The sequence below is a fragment of the Chiloscyllium plagiosum genome, unplaced genomic scaffold (genome assembly GCF_037043375.1).
Source record: "Chiloscyllium plagiosum isolate Xiang-an unplaced genomic scaffold, Cpla_swu_hap1 HiC_scaffold_8, whole genome shotgun sequence".
Lineage (NCBI taxonomy): Eukaryota > Metazoa > Chordata > Chondrichthyes > Orectolobiformes > Hemiscylliidae > Chiloscyllium > Chiloscyllium plagiosum.
Window position 1 is genome coordinate 75,913,371 of NW_028270146.1, and position 22,655 is coordinate 75,936,025.

General features: G+C 41.8%; 1 protein-coding gene across 1 annotated transcript in view; it reads left to right on the forward strand.

Moving 5' to 3' along the window:
* The first annotated feature begins 4,858 nt into the window (after positions 1-4,858).
* The window catches only part of katnbl1 (katanin p80 subunit B-like 1), a 34,530-nt gene continuing 16,733 nt past the window's right edge, over positions 4,859-22,655 (forward strand). Inside the window, exons 1-2 of the mRNA XM_043697969.2 lie at positions 4,859-5,020; positions 19,102-19,238. Coding sequence (XP_043553904.1) covers positions 19,116-19,238 — 123 coding nt within the window. The 5' untranslated portion in view covers positions 4,859-5,020; positions 19,102-19,115. The remainder of the gene's footprint in view (positions 5,021-19,101; positions 19,239-22,655) is intronic.

Here is a 22,655-nt window from a genome sequence, read left to right on the forward strand (position 1 = left end):
TGTTGTGCTTACAGTCCTACAATGTCGGGCTTATTTTCTGAAGAATAGACATGTTAATTCCATAACCACGTGAGGTTAGAAGAATGGGAGATGGCCAGATAAGGAAGGTATTTCCCCTTGTCAAGGAGACGAAAACTAGGGAACACAGTTTAAGAAAGAAGGTCTCGCTTTTAAGGCAAAGAGGAGGAGAAATCTTTTCTCTTAGAGGGTTGTTAGAGTGTGGAATTGTCCCACCCCAGAAGCTGAGATGTCAAATGTATTCAAGTTTGAGTTTGGTAGAATTTTAATGGACAAGGCAGTCAAGCTTAATGGGGTCAGACAGGAAAGTGGAGCTGACACCACAAATGGAGCAGCTGTAATTTTATTGAATGGCAGTAAAGGTTTGAGGGGCCAAAGGGTCCTCTTTTGTTTCTCTGCCTAATGTTCCTACAGTTTCTATTCTTAACTGTATAATCTAATGAAGGGTCTCAGTGCAATCTCTATGGGTAAAGCCTTGTGAGCTGTGGAACAACTGAGGGGTTTCTGGGCAGCACACCTCAGATGCTGTCCTTCAATCTGTTGCACTGGCTCTGGGGGCTGGGGATAACTTGACCTGACCCGACATTTCAGCGGTGGGATTGATTTGGATGGTATGTATTTGAGAAATTTTCAGACCCACATGCTATTGACCATTCTCTCATGCTCTTCACATGATTGTCTTAGATATCTTCAATCCATTTCCAGGGTCCATATGACAGAATTGGTGCTGAGAGGATGTTTCCCCTCGTGGGGAAATGTAGAGACAGAGTGTACACTGAAAGGGTCACTTTACAGTGTATGGAAGCAAAAGTGATTTTTCTCTTCTCCCAGAGGAGTTCTATTCTTTGGAATTATCTTTGCCAGAGAGCTGTCGAGGCTGGGTCAATGAGTTTGGCTGAGTTACAGGTTCTTAAAAAGTTCATTCGTGGGACAAGCATGCCGCTGGCTAGACCAGCATTTATTTTCCATCCCTAATTGCTCAGGGAGCAGTTAAGCGTGCTGTGGGTCTGAAGTCACATCTAGACCGACGAGGTAAAGATGGCAGTTTCCTTCCTAAAGGACATGAGTGAATCAAATGGGTTTTCCTAATAATCGACAATGGATTCGTGGTCATCAATAGACTCTTTAACTCCAGATATTTATTGAATTCACATTCCACATCTGCCGTGGCGGGATTTGAACCAAGGTCCACGGACCATTTCCTGGTTTTGATCCACGTGGGGGTGACAGATTGTGAGTGACAGGCAGGAAAGTACAGTTAAGGCCACAAGGGCTTTTGCCCGAAACGTCGATTTTCCTGCTCCTCGGATGCTGTCTGTCCTGCTGTGTTTTTCCAGCACCACTCTAATCCAAAGTCTGGTTTCCAGTATCTGCAGTCCTCACTTTTGCTCAGTTAAGGCCACAGTCAGAGCAGACAGGATCTTATTGATTAGCAGTGCAGGTTTAATCAGCCTAATGGCTGAATCACATCCCAATTCCTTACCCTCGTATAAATATGTAGCCTGATGCAGCAAGATTTCAGTACCTTCTCTATCATATAGTTTTAAGTTGCTGTCAACATTAAAGGTCAAATGGATGCTCAAACTTCTCTCTCCTGGGTGTTTGCATGATTGCATGCATTGGTTTCTGCCAGTAAAATTGGATTCAAGTACAGGCAATTCCTGTGCATTTCTGAAATGGTCTGCCTCACTTGCATTGGGGTGAAAGGGAGAGGGAAAATTAGCTACAAACTCTATTCTTAATGTAGATTTTTAAAAATTCATTCATGGGATGTGTCATTGTTAGCTGGGTTAGCATTTCGGGCCCATCTCTGATTGCCCTTGAAGAGGTGACGGTGAGTTGAACTGTTGCTCTCTGGTTGGGGAGTTGGGCTGTCTCCTAGACTTCTGCAGGGCACTAAACCACCAGTGTGTAGTTGTGGAGCTTGGCCTCAGCACCGAGCCCCATGGTCACTATCGCTGTCACCAAGTCCAGAAATGTGGAATACAGGATGGTATGCACCTCACATTCTTCAGGGACCTTGGGTCACTTTTAGGCAGGTTCGCTGAGGTGCTGGACAACTAGCAAAACAGGTAGAACTAGGATGTGTCTCATGAAGGACAAAGAACACCTTCGTGATCCTGATATGGGGCAGAGCCTAGGGGGTTTTATTGGGGAACTCCATCACAGTGGTAGGCAGAGTTGCCACATCTCCTGGATTGAAGTCTCCAAGAATTAAAGATTAACTTCCTGAATACTGCCACAGCAGGAAGATATTACAGTGTTTTAAGAACTGTCCTTTCCCCTATTTATATTGATGTACTTGTGATAGAAATACAGAGGAAACTCGATTATCCAGCATTCAATTAACCAAGTTTTGGATTATCTGAACAAGATTGCAAGTTCTTGATGCTTGGCTAGTTATATTATCTAGCATTCAATTATCAGGCATCCTCACCTCCACCCCCCCACCCCACCCCACCCGTTATCTACTTCCCACTCCCACCTCCTGTAAGGGCTGCATCACTGCCCTGATCCCTTTGCCATCTTTCTATTTACCCCTTATTCAGTTGGCATACTTAACCATCTGGCACCCAACACTCCAGCAACCTATGCACTCGCCATTCTACCCAACTGCCAACCTACCCCCTTCCTACTTGGCACTCTACCTCAACCAGCAGCCTACTCCCCCCTTGTCTAATGGTGTTCCAACCCATTGGGCAGTTTACAAACTACCCATTCGCACCATCCTATCCCCTACCCACTGGTACCCTAACCCCACACTGAAAGGACATGCCCTATTGGCATCAGCTGTCAAAGTGGCTGTCTGTGATCGTGCACCTTTCAATGCCAGAACTGGTCCTCACCCTTAACAATTTCTCCTTTGAATCCTCCCACGTCCTCCAGACCAAAGGGGTAGCCATGGGCACACGTATAGGCCCCAGCTATGCCTGTCTCTTTGTTGGCTACATAGAACAGTTGATCTTCCGTAATTACACCGGCACCACTCCCCACCTCTTCCTCCGCTACATTGATGACTGCATTGGCGCCACCTCGTGCTCACGCGAGGAGGTTGAGCAATTCATCAACTTCACCAACACATTCCACCCTGACCTTAAATTTACCTGGACCATCTCTGACACCTCCCTCCCCTTCCTGGACCTCTCCATCTCCATCAGTGACGACTGACTTGACACTGACATTTTCTACAAACCCACCGACTCCCACAGCTACCTGGATTACACCTCTTCCCACCCTACCTCTTGCAAAAATGCCATCCCGTATTCCCAATTCCTCCGCCTCCGCCGTATCTGCTCCCAGGAGGACAAGTTCCACCATAGAACACACCAGATGGCCTCCTTCTTTCAAGACTGCAATTTCCCTTCCCACGTGGTTAAAGATGCCCTCCAACGCATCTCATCCACATCCCGCACCTCCGCCCTCAGACCCAACCCCTCCAACCGCAACAAGGACAGAACGCCCCTGGTGCTCACCTTCCACCCTACCAACCTTCGCATAAACCAAATCATCCGCCGACATTTCCGCCACCTCCAAACAGACCCCACCACCAGGGATATATTTCCCTCCCCACCCCTCTCCGCCTTCCGCAAAGACTGCTCCCTCCGTGACTACCTGGTCAGGTCCACGCCCCCCTACGACCCACCCTCCCATCCTGGCACTTTCCCCTGCCACCGCAGGAACTGTAAAACCTGTGCCCACACCTCCTCCCTCACCTCCATCCAAGGCCCTAAAGGAGCCTTTCACATCCATCAAAGTTTTACCTGCACATCCACTAATATCATTTATTGTATCCGTTGCTCGCGATGCGGTCTCCTCTACATCGGGGAGACCGGGCACCTCCGAGCAGAGCGCTTCAGGGAACATCTCCGAGACACCCGCACCAATCAACCACATCGCCCAGTGGCTCAACATTTCAACTCCCCCTCCCACTCTGCCGAGGATATGGAGGTGCTGGGCCTCCTCCACCACCGCTCCCTCACCACCAGACGCATGGAAGAAGAACGCCTCATCTTCCGCCTCGGAACACTTCAACCCCAGGGCATCAATGTGGACTTCAACTGCTTCCTCATTTCCCCTTCCCCCACCTCATCTAGTTTCTAACCTCCAGCTCAACACTGTCCCCTTGACCTGTCCGGACTTGTCCGACCTACCTAGCTCCTTTTCCACCTATCCACTCCACCCTCTCCTCCCTGACCTATCACCTTCATCTCCTCCCCCACTCACCTATTGTACTCTATGCTACTTTCTCCCCACCCCCACCCTCCTCTAGCTTATCTCTCTGCCTTTATTCCTGATGAAGGGCTTTTGCCCGAAGCGTCGATTTTACTTCTCCTTGGATGCTGCCTGAACTGCTGTGCACTTCCAGAACCATTAATCCAGAATATCACAGCCGACTACTCTGAAAAGTTTCCTTTCCCTGAGTGAGATGGCCACTCCTTGGAAACTCAGACCCACATGTTTTCTAGATGCTGGTCCCGCAATCAAACCGACTTATTCCGATACACAGCAGGAGCTGGACTGAACACTGAAATTGTCTTTCGCAAGCTCGGTCCTCCGGCTGGGAGGACCCAGCCATCCCGGCATGCCCGCGTGCACGGTCGGCGGGCTCGGTCCTCCGGCTGGGAGGACTCAGCCATCCCGGCATGCCCGCGTGCACTCCCGGCGGGCTCGGTCCTCCGGCTGGGAGGACTTAGCCATCCCGGCATGCCCGCGTGCACGCCCGGCGGGCTCGGTCCTCCGGTTGGGAGGACTCAGCCATCCCGGCATGCCCGCGTGCACGCCCGGCGGGCTCGGTCCTCCGGCTGGGAGGACTCAGCCATCCCGGCATGCCGTGGGCTCCTTTTGAATGGCGAAGCTTCAGGGAAAGGTAGAGACGAGCGGTGTGGCCCGGTAGCGCCCGAAAGAGAAGAGAAGAGAGGAGAGGACACGAGGGGAGTGACTGGGAAAGGAAGGACAAATTCTAATCCATCGCACTCCCACTGAAATGTTGTAAAATGTTCTGGTACGTGACCCTCCAACTTCGTATGGGCGGCGGCTTGAGGCCTCGCTCTTGTTTAGTTCCAACTGGATGGGATGTTGGGTTGGGTGGGGGGTGGGGGGTGGGATGAATTGGAGTTAATAGAAGAAAAGCTGTTTCTTTATAATTTGAAGTTATTTGCTAAGGAGGTCTTCCAACTATCCACATTATCACAATCAATGTAAGACAACTTGTCGTTAACAATGGCACCTCAAAGCACAATCTTTATGCGATTTTTAAGGTTAAATTAATAAAATCTGAAAACGTTTGGGCTTTAAAAGTCGGGGACTGGATCCTTCATCTCACTCTTAGTCCAAAAGACGCGACGGATCTTATTGAAAAATCTGCATTCGTTTGGACCCATTTTGTTTGCCTAGCTGGGAGTGACATGAAGGGAAGTCTGTTTAAATGTGGTGAAGTTGTCAAAGCGCATTTTGTAGAATTGGTTAGCAGGCAGATCGTTTACTGTTTGACAACTGGCGATTTATTTATAGCTGCTGAGAATGCCAACTTGTAAAGCGACCTTGCTATTTGAACAAGCAAATCTGTTCACAATTTTTGAACCTGGCCTTTTTGCAAGGATTAAGTTGTCATTTCCCCAGAGTCCTGTTTTATGGGATGATTCAGATTTTGAACAATGTGAGTGGACAGTACTGAATGGTGGTTAAATAAATATACTGTATACTTTATACTATAAGGTAATGAAGCCAATTCTATGATTTTCATTAGCTATTCACTACATTTGAAAAAAGAGGATTAGGATTTCTAACACATTATTTTACTTGACATCTGTGAATATAACTGGTTGCAAATCATAACATAGTTCAGGTGGATGATACTGATCAGAGCAAGAAATCCCATGTGCTGATCAACACTGTCAAAAGTATTGATTGGTTGTTAATCCCATGTAAATGTTTTGGAATACTGTTACACAACTATATTTGTCTGCTTCATCTTTAAGCTTTTTTGAGTTAACTTATTATAGTAGAGAGTTACTAATTCTCCTTGTAACTGTGGAATTTGAAACATCAGGAAGGCAATATCTGCAAACCAAATGCGAACCAAAACACTACCATTTCTGGTAAAACTCTGGACTTGCAACAGGACAGTGTCTGGGAGAAATCATGGCAAGCGATACACTATAACAAGGAAGAAAAATGGAGAGGAAAGGAATGATGGAATGAAAGAAAAACAAAACAAGATTAAATTATACATTTTTAAATGTGTAATTTACAACATTTAACACATTAAATAATGAGCCTTAACACTTACAATAACTTATTGTCAGGGAGCCTTTTCAGTCATAGTTAACATTGTTTGATGTTAACCTGGAACGGACATGGTAAAAGTAGGCAAATTTAACTATAGCAGTAAAGGGTCTTGGTGAAACTGCATCTGGAGTACCGTGTACAGTTTTGGTCTGTTTATTTGGAAAGGAATACAGTTATGTTAGAAGAAGTTCAGAGAAGGTTCACTTGACTCAATTTTGAAAGAAAGATTGAATAGGTCAGGGCTTTACTTATTCAAGCTTAGAAGGCTGAGAGAGATCTTATTGAAACAAGATGCTGAGGCTATTAGTGAAATAGATGTTGGGAGGATATTTCCTCTTAAGAGTGAGACTAGCACTGGAGGACACAGTTTAAAAATAAGAGGACTCTTTAAGATGAAGACAGGGACAGTGTTTTTTCTAATGCTCGTTACTCAGTGGAATTCATTTCTGGAGGCTTGCATTGAGGACAGCCAAAGTGGGTTCAACAGATTTTAATTCTACAGTGAAGTTGAGGACTATAGGAACAGGCTGGAAAGTACAGTTTAGACCTCAATCAGATCAACCATGATCTTATTAAAGATCAGGGGATGTACTTGCAATACTGAAGCAGTACATGTTCAAATGCAACAAGATTTGGAAATATCCAGGTTTGGGCTGAAAAGTGCAAGTAACATTCGTGCCACACAAATGCCAGGCAATTAGCATCTCCAATTAAAACAAAACAATCTAACTGCCATCCTTTGACAATCAATTATGTAATCATTACTGAAACCCCCCATGATCAATATGTTGGGGTTACCATTGACCGGAAACTCAAGTAGACTCACCACATAAATACTGTGGCTACGAGAGCAAAATAGACATGAGTAGTGCTGCGGGGAGAAAGTGAGGTCTGCAGATGCTGGAGATCAAAGTTGAAACTTTATTGCTGGAACAGCACAGCAGGTCAGGCAGCATCCAGGGAACAGGAGATTCGACGTTTCGGGCACAGGCCCTTCTTCAGGAATGAGTAGTGCTGCAGCAAGTAACTCATCTGACTCCCAAAGTCTGTCCACTATCCACAAGTCAAGAGTGTGATGGAATACTACACTATACATGGATGGGCAGAGATCCAACAACACTCAAGAGGCTTGATATCATCTAGGACACAGCAGCTGGCTTGATAGTCACCACATCCACACCTCCACTAGCAGCAGTACTATCTACAAGTTGAACTGCAGAATTTTGCCAAAGATACTTAACACCTTCCAAACCCACAGTCACTTCTATCTAGAAGGACAAGATCAGCAAATACTTGGAAATATATCGCCGTCCTTCACTGCTGGATCAAAATCCTAGAATTCCCTCCTGGACAGAATTGTGGATCTATATACAGCATATGGACTGCAGCATTTCAAGAAGGAAACTGACCACCTTCTCAAGATCAACTAGGAATGGGCAGTAAATGCTGACCCAGCCACTAATGCCCACAAGTCCACAGCAAATAGTTCCGGTTCAAAGGGGTGAGTGGTCTACTGACATGTTCCTATAAGTGAACTTCCTATGGGGAGCTTTAGTTAGTTGAATTTGGCCAAATTCAGCAACTTGCATTCACTGCGTTAGAATAGTGAGTCAAATGGCAAGATGCTGTTTTCAGAAGACTTAATGACTTACACGTTGGGACATTTGAGTTAAATATTCAAAAACCTAATTATTCACAGGAAAGTCTGGGTCCTAATTCAATCTCTTTCTAGTACTGTCAGGGATTGCATAGAAACTTTAAATTAATTCTAGTGTGTGATAACTCTCAGATTTTGATTATACCCTGCAATAATCCTACGTCTTGTGCGCAATTTTTTTCCTGTATTGAGTCTCTTTATGATTAAGTGGCAGTTTAATAATGCGAAGAAGTTCATTGCCATTTAGAACAAAGCAGCAAACTTGATCGTAACAGCATCTGCGACCTTAATCATTCACTCCCTGTACTGTCAGCTCAACATGGCTATGCAGTATGTGCCATCTGCAAAATGCACTGTGGCAAATTACTTTGGACTTTTTAACAGCATTTTCCAAATGGTGATCGCCATTGTCTAGTAGGTGTGCTGTCACCTGATTTCATATTGTTGAAAAATATATTGTTCCTTCTTAGTAACTGGACCAAACTTCTAGAATTTTCTACCTTCCTAGCAGCACTGGTTTACCTTCACAACATCTGCTGTAATTCATGAAGGCAGCCCCCCACCAATGTTTCAATGACACTTTGGCAAGACAATGATTTATTGCCTTTCCTTTGTCTCCTGTAACCTGTAAATGAGTAAAATAAGCTTTTCTGAAACCAGTACTGTTTAGAAGTATTTAATACATTCATATCACAGTTAAGACGAGTGTTTTACAATAATTGTACATTTTGAATCTACTGAAGAAATATATTTTGGGCATTTTCATACTGTTCTTGGTGTTATGGAGACAGACAATTTGTCTACCTCCATATTCACACCACTATAAGACATAAGAACAGAATTAGACCATTCAGTCCATCGGTTTGATCATGCCTGATGAAGTAGCGGCGCTCCGAAAGCTAGTGTGCTTCCAATTAAACCTGTTGGACTATAACCTGGTATTGTGTGATTTTTAACATTCTCTGTAAGCCTTGATCCTTTTACTAATCAAGAACCTGTCTATCTCTGTCTTAAATACACTCAATATCTTGGCCTCCACAGTCCTTCGTGGGCAATGAATTCCACAGATTCACCTTCTGGCTGAAGAAATTCCTCCTTATCTCAATTCTAAAGGCTGTGTCCTAAGGTCCTAGTCTCTCCTACTAGTGGAAACAATGTCTTTGTAACAGCTTGTATCCAAGCCTCTCAATATTCTGTAAGTTTTGATGAGATCATCCTCTTCCTTCCAAACTCCATCGAGCATGCACCCAAAGTCCTTAACCATTCCTCATATGGCAAATCCCTCATCCCTGGGGTTTTTCTTGGCAATCTCCTCTGGACCCTGTCCAACACCAGCATTTCCTTTCTTGCATGCAGGGTACAGTAAAATTAAAACCTTTTGAAGATTTTAATAGTTACTCAGTGGTTCCAAGCCAGATTTTTTGAATAACTAATCACAGACGTTGCAAATAATTAACTTCCAGATACCAGATTTGTATCTGAAACAAAAGATTTAATAATTTATTAAATACACAATAACCTTAACAGAGGAAAATTAGGTAACAAGGTAATCTGATTAATGTCTATTAAACCCAAAACATTTGTTTTCAGCCCCCATTCACACAAAAGACAGACAAATTAACGCAGTTAAGGCATACCGAAAAGAAATCAATAAAATTGTTCAGATTACTTGAATGGTTTTCACAATGCGTTGTTTCACAGACACAAATGTGTACGCTTGGGTTGCTTTTCTGAAACTGAAAGGGGCTGCAGACTTAATCAAGTCACTTGAGTAATCTTTTAAAAACACAGGCTCTGTTGCTTGGCATGCCTAAATTAGCTTTAGGCAAATTTTTTCAGTTAATTGTTCATACAGGGTTTGTTTTCATTGATCTGTTTTTTTTTAATGAACCTGTCAGAGATGTTGTTATACACTTTGGAACAGGTGGGATTTGAACCATTGACAGGGACATTAGCACTGCACCATAAGATTCATACAGTGTTAACCTTACTTAATATTTGATATATTGTTGAATCTACCAGGCTGTTAAGCTTGTTGTCCTGTGACTCCACTGAGTAAAACAAACGGTCCAACATTGTAAGCAGGAATTATTGTGTAAAATAAGATGAACTATTGATACATTTCTATAGGTCTTTATTTGTGGCTTATATGTATCAATAGTTTCTGAAATAAGACCAATATTGATGATGAAAAAATGTAAGTTAACTAAAAAGGAAATCTCAAGAGATACTGTTCAATCTGAACTGTTTTTTCCAACATTATTAATTGGGGAGGAGCTACTTATTCAAGAATAGTGATTGGGTATGAATTTGATTAAAATCATCAATTTTTAAATTCTATAAATCTACATGCTAATATAAAAAAAAATTCAAACGCTGGAAATCTAAAGCAAAAGCGTTGGAGAAACTCTGGTCTGGCAGCATCTGTAGAGAGAAAACAGAGTTAATGTATCAAGTCCAGTGAACACTTCTTTAGACCTGAAAATAGCTGGCAAAGTGTAGCTGTTATGCTCAACGTGGGGGAGGGTAAATAAAGTACTTGAAGATGGGACTGTGAGACAGAAAAAAGGGATAGACAAACAGAGGTTGCTGATGGTCAGCCGAGAGAGAGAAATTCTGGGTCAGGTGCTGATGAGAAGCGTAAATGGTTGAAAATGGCTGCACTGGGAGCAACCCATACAGAACAGGATTTGGGATGTGAAGGTAGGTAGCGAACATGGAGATGGATAGTTATAAAATTGTTAAATGTTGAGCTCTGAAGGCTCTAAGATATCTAAGTGGAAAATGAGGTGTTGTTCTGTGTATCATTGGAGTTGCGAGTATGGTGCTGGAAAAGCACAGCAGTTCAGGCAGCATCCAAGGAGCAGGAGAATCAATATTTCAGCCATAAGCCCTTCACCATTTTCCTGCTCCTTGGAGACTGCCTGACCTGCTGTGTTTTTCCAGCACCACACTCTCAACTCTGATCTCCTGTGCTTCATTGGATCATTCAAATCAGCCTGAGACAGAAATTTTGGCATGGGAATACTGTGGTGCATTGAAGTAGCAACAGCAAGCTCAAGCTTATTTTTCCCACCACAGTGGTCACCATTGTGCATTTCATCTCCTTGGTATAAAGGAGACCATATTGGAGGAACACCCTTGTGGATTAGGTTGAATGAAGAGCAGGCAATTCACTGCCTCACCTGGAAAATGTATCTTGGATCATGGTTAATGAGGACTTCAATGCACAAGTGCTGCACCTTCTTTGATTGCATGGGAAGATGCTGTATGAGTGTGGAGGAGGAGTGGACCAGGATGCCCTGGTGGGAATGGTTCCTGCAGAATGCTGACAGGGGAGGGGAATATGAGGCTTGTGGTGACATTCCACTGAAATTGGCAGAAATTATGGCTATGATCATTTTGGATATGGAGACTGGTTGCGTAGAAAGTGAGGACCTGAGGGTCCTGATCGTTGTTGCGGGAAGGGAAGAAAGGGAAGTGCAGGAAAGAGATGAGGCATGCCTAAGTGCCATGTAGTGGTAGGGAATCCTTGTTTGAGGAAAAAGGTGGGGTTTTTTTTAAGAATGTAGCTTATGAATAATCCAGGACAATGGAGTAGGTGGTAAGTTGGAAATATGAGCGTGATATGAGGCTGACTGGAAGTAGGGTTGGAGCTGGTGTCCTGTTACCTTGAGTCGACAAATACTGTAGCAAACAGAGGGACTGGAGAACGTCTGTATGAGTCTGTTTTTAAAAAAAGCCTTCAATTTGTACAATGCTTTTCATAACCAGTAGATGTCTCAGAGCACTTTCAAACATTTGTAGTACTTTTAGTTACTGTTTTTAATATGGGGAACAGCACTACTTGGTTGATCACACAGACGACAATATGATAATAACCAACTCGTCTGAATTTGGCATGTTGATTGAGGGATAATTAATAGCCAGGACAGTAAGAATAATTACCCTGCTCCTCATCAGAATAGTGTCTTGGGATCTTTTACATTTTGCGTGAATAGGTCAGGGGACACTGATTTAAAGTCTCAATGAAACGTTGATCTGTTTATTGGTAAAGCACTCCCTCAGTAGTGCTCTCAACTTTGATTTTTGTATTTTAGCCTTGGAATGGCACTTGATCTCACAATCTTGTGGCTCAGGCAAGAGTGTTGCTAATTGAGCTGTTTCTGATATTTATCTGGGAACAGCAAAGAATGTGGCCTGGAAATAGAAATGTTCAGAATATATGCTGAGTAGAAATCTGCAACAAAGTCTGAAAGCATTTTTACAATGAAATAAATTTCATAAAATCTACATCGATAAGTATCACCAGCCCTCAATTTATTCCTGTGAATGTGTATCATCCATTTCTTTCTGGCTCCAAGCTTCACAAGTCAGAAGCATTTATCCAAATCTAATATCTTTCCTAACTTCTTCAACAAAATTCGGCACCTCCACTTTTATCAGTTCATTTGGCAGAATAAGGAACAATGAATTGCTTTCAATATTTTCACCTTTGTGCTCAGGACCTTTCATCATAGAGTTACAGAGATGCAGCAGAGAAACAGACCCTTCGGCCTGACTCGTCTATGCCGACCAGAGATCCTAAATTAATCTAATCTTGTTTGTCAGCACTTGGCCCATAGCCCTCCAAACCCTTCCTATTCATATACCCATCCATATGTCTTTTAAATGTTATAATTGAACCATCCTCCACCACTTCCTCTGGCAACTCATTCCATACACTCACCACCCTTTGCGTGAAAAAGTTGCCCCTTAGATCCCTTTTAAATCTTTCCCCTCTCGCCCTAGACTTATGCCCTCCAGTTCTGGCTCTCAACAACCCAGGGAAAAGACCTTGACAATTTACCCTATACATGCCCCTCATGATTTTATAAACCTCTATAAGGTCACCCCTCAGCCTCCATCGCTCCAGGGAAAATAGCCTCAGCCTATTCAGCTTCTCTCTGTAGCTCAAACCCTTCTGGCAACATCCTTGTAAATCTTTTCTGAACCTTTTCAAGTTTCACAATGTCCTGCCTATAGAAGGGAGACTAGAATTGCATACAATGTTCCAAAAGTGGCCCGACCAATGTCCTGTACAGCTGTAACATGACCTCCGTACTCCTATACTCGATGCTGTGACCAAGAAAGGAAAGCTTACGAAATGCCGCCTTCACTATCCTCTCTACCTGCAATTTCATGTTCAAGGAACAATGAACTTGCACTCCAATGTTTCTTTGTCCAGCAACACTCCCCAAGACCTTACCATTAAGTTCAAGTCCTGTCCTGATTTACCTTTCCAAAATGCAGCACCTCACATTTATGTAAGTTAAACTCCATCTGTCATTCCTCGGCCCATTGGCCCATCTGACCAAGATCCCATTGTACTCTTGAGGTAACCTTTCTCGCTGTCCACTACACCTCCAATTTTGGTGTCATCTGCAAACTTACTCATTATACCTTCTGTGTTCACATCCAAATCATTTATATAAAATGACGAAAAGCAGTGGACCCCGTACTGATCCTTGTCGCACACTACTCCAGTCTGAAATAAAACCCTCCACCACCAACCTCTGTCTTCTACCTTCAAGCCAGTTCTGTATCCAAATGGCTAGTTGTCATAGAATTCCTATAGTATGGAAACAGGTCAGCTGTACATTTCTATGACTAAGTCCACACTAACCCTTTGAAGAGTAACCCATACCCCTTACATTTACCCCTAAATAATGCACCTAACCTACAAACCCTGAATGCTATGGACAATTTAGCATGGCCAATTCAACTGGCCTGCACATCTTTGGACTGTGGGAGGAAACCGGAGCACCCAGAGGAAACCCGTACAGACACGGAGAGAATGTGCAAACTCCACACAAACAGTTGCCCAAGGCTGGAATTGAACCCGGGTCCCTGGCGCTGTCAGATTGCAGTGCGAACCAATGAGCCATTGTGCTGCCTCATGTTCTCCCTGTATGTGATCTAACTTTGCTAACCAGTCTACCTTGAGGAACCTTGTAGAACGCCTTTCTGAAGCCCATATAAATCACGTCCACTGCTCTGCCCTCATCAATCCTCTCCGTTACTTCTTCAAAAAACTCAATCAAGTTAGTGAGACATGATCATCTTGCCCCATCTCACCATAATCATTTCTTTGAGCAATTAATTCACATATAAGACCATACGACTTGAGAGCAGAATCAGGCTATTCAGCCCACCACATCTGCTACACTATTCAGTGAGATCCTGGCTGCTCTGTTAATCCTCAACTTCATTTTCCTGCCTTTTCCTATAACCCATGATTCCATTACTGATTAAATCTATTGACTGACATAGATTTTTAATGACCCAGCTTTGACAACTCTATGCAATAATGAATTCCACAGATTCTCAACCCTCCAGGAGAAGAAAGTCTTCCTCATTTTTGTCTTAAATGTTTGATCTGACCATACTGTGGCTTTAAGAGATGTAGTTTTATCCAGGTTTTTTTATTAATGAAGAAAGTTATGTCATTTTCTTAAACATTTAGATAGTTATAGTTAAGCCAATTATTTTCTTTTTATTCTGTGTTTATTTTAACTGTATTTGGCTTAAAAGCGAGTAGTTTGACCAATCAGATTTCATCTGGAACACAGTGCCTCACACTTACCTTTAATATTAGAAAACATTAGGCAACCTTCTGAATATATTTTTAGGGGCTTTGGTATGGTCCATAACAGCAACCTGTATTCTAAGATAATGTTCTCTGGTCTGAGACGCCACAAAGGGAAACAACATTTCCGCACCTAACCTGTCAAGTTCCTGTTGTCTTGTGAATCTTGTCTGTTTCAATAAGGTCACCTCTCATTCTTAGAAATTCCAATGAGTTAAGCCCAACCTACTCGACCTCTCTACATGAGAACCCCTTCCATATCTGGTATCAGCCTAGTGAATTTTCTCTGAACTGCCTCCAATGCCTCTACATATTTCCTTAGATAACAGACCCAAAACCATTCAGATTATTCCAGCTATGGTCTGACTAGCGTAATGTTTTAGCAAAACAAATTGAGAATTCCTAAATTTCTCTTCTGTGATTTTTCTCTATTTAAATAATGTTTCTGTCCATTTAAATAATATTCAGCTTCTCTATTCTTCCTGGCAAAATGCATAACTTCATATATTCCCACATTATATTCCATCTGCAAAGTCTTTGCCCACTCGCTTAATGTATCTTTATCAGTCTTCAGATTCTTTGTGTTACCAGTATTACTTGCCTTCTTGTTATTTTTGTCATATGCAGACCAGGGCTACAGTACATTCACTTTCCACATGCAGGATATGAATTAATAATTGTGGTCCCAAAACTGACTTTGTGATACTCCATTAGTTACAGTTTGCCATCCTGAAAATGTCTCCCCTATCCCAATTCTGACTTCTATTAGTTAGCCAATCCTCTATCCATGGTAACTACTACCTGCACATCCTGGGCTCTTTTCTAACTAAGTAGTCTAATGTATGGTGCCTTATCAAGCAGCTTCTAAAAATCCATAACTTGGAGGTGCCAGTGTTGGACTGGGGTGGACAAAGTTCCACATCACACAAAGCCAGGTTATAGTCCAAAAGGTTTATTTGGAAGCACTAGCTTTCAACAGCATCACTGCTTCGTCAGGTAGTAGTGAAGGTTAAGATGATGATCTTAACCTCCACAACCATTTGATGAAGGAGTGGTCCTCCAAAAGCTAGTGCTTCTGAATAAACCTGTTGGGCTATAACCTGGTGTTGTGTGATATGTAACTTTAAAAATCCAAATATATTGGATCCACTGCTTTCCATTTATCTATCCTGCTTGTTATCTCTGCAAAGAATCATAATAAATTTGTCAGTCATGATTTCCACTTCATGAAGTCATGTTAACTCTGCTTGATCATATTATGATGTGGTATTACAAACTTTAAAGTAGATTCTAACAACAATGCTGAAAGATTTTCTTCGTCAAGCATCACTATATTTTAGTGGTAGATGTAACCATGCTTCCTGTCTGTTTGTTTACATGATAAAGCTGGAAAATAATTGTTTTTACAATGAGCTTCCGTCTTTCTGAGGAGGCTTCAGACCAGTGCAGTCAGGAAGCTGCTCTGAAAGTTTTCACTTTGACTACTGTGGCAAATTTACACCACTCTATTCAACACAATTCACAACATTGATAAGGTTCTGCATGGTAGACTGATTAGTAAAGTTAGGTGACATGGGATTCAGGGTGAGCTTGCCAATTTGATACAAATTTAACTTTACAGTAAGAGACAGAGAATTGTTGTGGAGTGTTGCTTTTTGGACTGAAGAGGCCTGTGACCAGCACTGTTCCATAGGGATCAGTATTGTTTGTCATTTATACAAATGATTTGACTGTGAAAATATGAGACATGGTTTGTCAGTTGTTAAGTAAAATTGGTAGTCTAGTAGACAATGAAGACAATGAAAATTACAAAGAGATCTTGAATATAATTTAGATAAATGTGAGGTGCTGCATTTTGGAGAAACAAATCTTAGCGGGACTTATATACTTAATGGTAAGGTCCTAGAGCGTGTTACTGAACAAAGAGCCCTTGCAGTGTGAGATATGAGAATGTGTATAGGGTATGAGCAGGTAGGGAAAGAGTTAAGTTTTGAGTTTTGTAAAACGTTCATGTGAGCATGACTCAGATCAGATAAGAACTTGCATTTAACAATGGGGTGCTGGAGGCAATGATAATGGGTTAACAAGGTGGCAAAGCATGCTTTATGTAAAGCCATTTAACAATATTGGAAACATTCAGTATATAAGGTCAGTTCACAAGGGGAAAAGTATCCATTATGTGAAGCCAGTTAAGCAGGTTAAGAACATTCATTGTATTACAGCAGAAGGCTTAATCTCTACTATTGACACTCGCTGATTGTAACGGTTATCCAATTAATATATATGTTGCCTTATCTGGATACTCCTCCCTGTAAAATGACTGAATAATTCATTGAGAAGACGGAGAACTCGTGTCTCTGTGCACATGTGCAATTGTTTTCTCTCCCTCCAGTGCCCTGAATAAAGATGGAGGAGGTAAAACTATACTGTGTCTCTGAGTATTTTTCTTTGAATGAGTGGGGGAACAGGACAACACACGGTTTCTTGAAAGTAGAGTCACAGGTAGATAGGATAGTGAAGAAGGCGTTTGGTATGCTCTCCTTTATTCGTTAGAGTACGGGGCATTGTAGTTGGGAGGTCATGTTGCAGCTGTACAGGACACTGGTTCGGCCACTTTTGGAATATTGCATGTAATTCTGGTCTCTTTCCTATTGGCAGGATATTGTGAAACTTGAAAAGTTCAGAAAAGATTTACAAGGATGTTGCCAGAGTTGGAGGATTTGAGCTGTAGGGAGAGGCTGAATGGGCTCGGGCTACTTACCCTGGAGTGACAGGAGCTGAGGGGTGACCTTAGAGAGGCTTATAAAATAATGATTGGCATGGATAGGATAAATAGACAAGGTCTTTTCCCTGGGGTGGGGAGTCCAGGACCAGAGGGCATAGATTTAGGGTGAGAGTGGAAAGATATAAAAGAGACCTAAGGGGTACACTTTTCACACAGAGGGTGGTGCATGTATGGAGTGAGCTGCCAGAGGAAATGATGGAGGATGGTACAATAACAACATTTAAAAGGCATCTGGATGGATATATGAATAGGAAAGGTTTGGAGGGATATGGGCTAAGTGCTGGCAAATGGGACTCCATGAGGTTAGGATAACTGGTCGGCATGTGTGCGTTCGACCGAAGGATCTGTTTCACAGCTGTACACCTCTATAACTGTCAATGGGCTGAGTAGTAGTAGATGGAGTTTAATTTGGACAAATGTGAGGTTTTGCATTTTGGTAAAACAAACAAGCACAGGATTTTTACAATTAATGGTAGGGCCCTAGGTAGTGTTGTAGAATAGAGACGTATGGATTTAGGTACATAACTCTTTGAAATTTGTGTCACAGGTAGGCACAGTGGTTAAGAAGTCATTTAGCTTGCCCTTGTTGCTCAGACCTTTGAGTATAGGAGTTGGGACATCAGTTTGGGGCTGCGGAGGATATTGGTGAGGCCTCTTTTAGAGCCTGTTTGTGGTTCTGGTTGCCTGTTATAGGAAGGATATTATTACACTGGAGGGGGTTCAGAAAAGATTTACAGGATGTTGCCGGGACTTTTTCCAATGGAGCATAGGAAGTCGGGGTGGGGAAGTTTATAAAATAATGAGGGGAATAGATAAGGTGAGTAACAAAGATCTTTTCCCTAAGGTGGGAGAGCTCAAATCCAGGGTGATTAAAGGTGAAAGGAGAAAGATTTAAAAAGGACATGGGGGCAACTTTTTTTTAATACAGTGGTAACTGTATAGAATGAACTGCCAGTTGGATTTAGATACAGTTACAATGTTTAAAAGATATTTGGCGTAAGTACATGGATAGGAAAGGTTTGGAGGGATATGGCCAAACACAGGCAGGTGGGTGTAGTTTTGTTTGGGAACATGATTGGCGTGGACTAGCTTGACTGAAGGCCATGTTTCCATGCTGTGTGACTATTTTCCCAATGATATATGTTAAGCTAACTGGTCTATAATTCCTGTTTTCTTTTTGTCTCCTTCATTTTAATTATGTACCTTCTGCTTCTGGTGTTGAAATTGTGTTTTTCATTTATTTCCGTTGGTGGTTTATCCTCCAATTACTTTGGTCTGTTCCCTCAAAAGCCTCTCCAATGTCCCTTTGCCAGTCCTTCTGTAAACTTAATTTTTGCTGACTCCTGCTTAATTTCCACATTATTCTTTGTCTTTTGTTATGTTCATGCAGTTTTCTTATGTTGGAGATGCTACAGAAATGTAGAGTATATTCGCTTCCACATTTATATTGCAATATAAGGACAACAGTTTTCAGATTGTCATTGTTAACTGGGAAGTGGCGATAAGTCTATTTACTATTTGACATCCAGTGGCCTGAAAAATTCAAACTCAAAACCATTTGATGTCTATGGGAAGAAACCATTTCTCTGAATTTGATGCCAAGCAGAAGAAGGGCTGTGGAGAGTTAGTTGAGGTAAACCATAAAAGTTTAGGAGATTGACGTCTTGCTATTGTCTCAAGATCAATTTTTAAAAAATGAATAATTCTTACCTGTTTTGAATCTAGGATTGCAAGTGATTATGGCATCTAGACATCAAAATGTCAAGCAAGGTATATTATTATTTGGCATGGAAGATGAACCCATTGAAGAAAGGCAACTTGGTAAAAGGATGCATCCTAATTGTAATGAGACTATGAAAAAGGTCAGCAGAAAATATCTGTAGAGTTTCACTGTCATATGCATGCTGTTTCCTCAATGTTCTATGTTCAGAATTCTGTTTTTTTTTATTGACCCTGCCATAGGTTCCAGACTGAGTGCAGGGAAACTGCCCCAAGGTTTCTACAGCTTCAAATTTGTACCAGCCATTTGCGAGTGGTCATAAAGTGACCCAAGGTGATTGACACTTTCTATCAGACTTCCCTAGTCTTCAGGCAGTGCAAGTGAGACCCCCATATTGCTATGTGTAGACTTGCATTATTTTGTGCTATCTCCCTTCCCAAATCTACCTTTTCTGTTAGTAGCCTGCAGCTTTTGCAGTTTCCCCCGATGATAAAACCTCACTCTCTACTCTTGCAAGAACTTCCTTATGTTTATGAAGCAAGCTGATTCTGAAATTAATGCCTGATTGAGCAGAGGACCTGGAGGATCTACTGGAAATTGAAAATTGGATTTGAGGTTTCATGAGTTAAAACATCTTCAAAGTAGAAGCAGGAATTAAAGTACTAGAGTCAACTGAATATTGATGCATCTAATCAGTTCTCCTTCAGGGTAATAAAATTTAAATGAGAAAAGTGAGCATGCCTCAGTCTTGATATTCTAAGACTCTTGATTCAGTACTGTCCCTTTCAATTATAAAATTAAGAAAAGACGAGAGAAACCATGAAGCTACTGATTCTGAAATTAGGAACAGAGTAACTGAGCTATTGAACAAATATGAACTGATTGGCGAGAGCCAGCATGAAATTGTGAACGTGAGTCACATCAGTCTGAAGTAATTAATTTTTTTTGGATGTTTATAATATACCAAATGGAGATGTCTACAGCTGTTAATGGATTTCAAAAGATTTTGGGAGACTTGGTTTATGTATAATGGGTCTGCTTTCTATTTCGAAAGCTATGATTAGTGCTATCTCAGGACCTCAGCCTTTTAATATTCTTACCTGTACCATGGAGGAATAGAGAGTCAAGTTTGCTGGTGACAGTAATTAGGGTGGAGCAGATGGGAATAGAATGTTGTCAGGAATATTGATAAGTATATGGCCCAGAATGGGAGTTCAGTATGGGTAACTGCAAGGTAATCCATTTGATTTAGAAAAGGATTCTTTTCATGTGTACTAACAAATCCCTAATGCTGTTAGAATTTACTACAAAGTATTGCAGTCGCTGGAAATGCTCAGCAAGTCAGGTAGCATTTATGGATAGAGGAACAATGGCTATTTCAGTTCATTTGACCTTTTATTGAAAGTACGAAAAGTTAGAGGGATGGGCTTTAAGCAACTGAAAAGATTAGGAAGAGAGTTGCAGAATGATCAAAAGGGAAAATTGGTAGGGTGGAAGATCTAAGTGACAAAAATGATTAGTGGTGCAAGACCAAAGGGATGTAGGTGTGTCTGGAGCAGCTGTAAATGACAAAAAAGATGAACCACTGCCAGCAGAAACCAAAGAATGAATGAAATACCAACACCAAAAAGGACAAAAAGAAACAATGGGTGCAGAGGTTATGGTCAACTGATGGCGGTTCACAAAGCCTTTGAGATGAAAAATGATGTACTGTTCTTCAAAATTCCATTAAACCTCAGTAGAATACTGCATGAAGCTGACAGCAAAGATGTCTGCATGGGAGAAAGGTGGAAAATTTAAAATGATGGCATACCAGAATTTACATACAATTTTAATTTCATAAAATATTCCTATCTGTGCTGACTGGAATGTCGCCATCCAGCATAATTCCATTTTCCAACTCTTGTAAGTTACAGTCCTTAAATACGCATTCAAATACTTTTAAATGTAACAAGGGTTCTGTTTATTATATTTTCAGAAATTGTGTTGCTACTAGTTTCTATGCTTCTCTGACTTTGGGCTTGAGAGGAACAAGTTTCCCACCTCTAGGCCAGCGTGGCACAAATTGATTGCTAAACTGTCCATTGTCTTTCTGTCACCATTCCATAGCATAGGAAAGGTTAGCCTTCAGACACTTTTCCCATTCAGTGATTTGCCAACAAGCCTGTCAATAAATCTGCCACTTCTCCTTATCCTCACACCCAGAAATGCAGGTTCTTAAATAGACTGAGAGATTTGTGACAAACCGCAAACTAGCTAATCTGGTTTCAGATCCACAGCACAGGCCAATAATAAACAAACCTTTGTCTAAAGAGCCTATGGCCCTGGCTCTTACAGATCTTTGTGAAATCACTGAAAGCACATCATTTCTCAGAATCTAGGAATGAGTAATGTGTAATAATTGTTTAAAGATCTTGAAACATGACTGATTTGAATTGAGCAAATTCGATTTTCAGTGTTTTTTGTCTTAGTAATTTCTAGTGATATTAATTATATCTATGCAATATATACATAAAGTTTTAAAAATTATTTTGTCATATTCACTTATCAGAATCGCAGCAGACATAAAACAAAATGCTGGAAATACTTAACAGATCTACTGGTAGCTGTTGAGGGGAAAACCTGAGTTAATGCTTGAGATAAATGGTCTTTCATGATAATAATTAGAAGAATGCTTTTGTTTCTAGAATTAGAATCTTAACATATAATGCAATATTTTCTGTTATCTAATTCTGGCAATATTTTGAACCACCAAGGTACATGCAAAATGATGAGTACCCATCTTATTTGGAATCATTAAGTGGTTATGGTGTAGAAAAGGCCATTGAGCCCAATGTGAGATCTTGAAGATTTGTAGCTCAGGTTATGGATCAGGTTGTCGGTTTACTCACTGACCTGGTGGGTTTGTTTTCAGATGTTTTGTTTTGAGATTGCTGGGTAAAATCATCAGTGAGCCTCCGGTGAAACGTTGGTGTTGTCTCGCTTGCTATTTGTGTGATTTTGTTTGGGATGGTGGATGATATTATTTCCAGCTCTGTTTCTGTGAGATTCGTAAATCTAGTTACTGTCCAAATCGAGGTGTTTGTTTGAATGCAGGCCTCTAGGTATTCCGGCGCGTGTCTTTGTTTGGCTTGTCCCAGGATAAGTGTAATATCTCAGTCGAACTGGTGTCCTCCTTCATCTGTGTGTATGGATACCAGTGATTGTTGGTCATGCCTTTTGGTGCCTAGTTGGTGCTCATGTATCCTGTTGGCTAGTTTCCTAGTTTGTCCAGAGTAATGTTTGTTGCAGTCCTTGCAGAGTATTTTGTTGTTACATTTGCTCTGCTGGCTGTAAATTCAGGGTCGTTTAAATTCATCCGTAGTTGTTTTAGTGTGGAAGGAGGTTTGTGGGCTACCATGATGCCGAGGGGCCGGAGTAGTCTGGTGGTCATCTCTTTGAAGTATGGTAGGGTGACTAGAGTCTCTGGGCATGTTGTGTCTTCCTGTTTAGGTTGCGCACGAATCAGCGGACTGTGCTCATCAGGTAACCATTATTCCTGAATATGTTGTACAGGTGT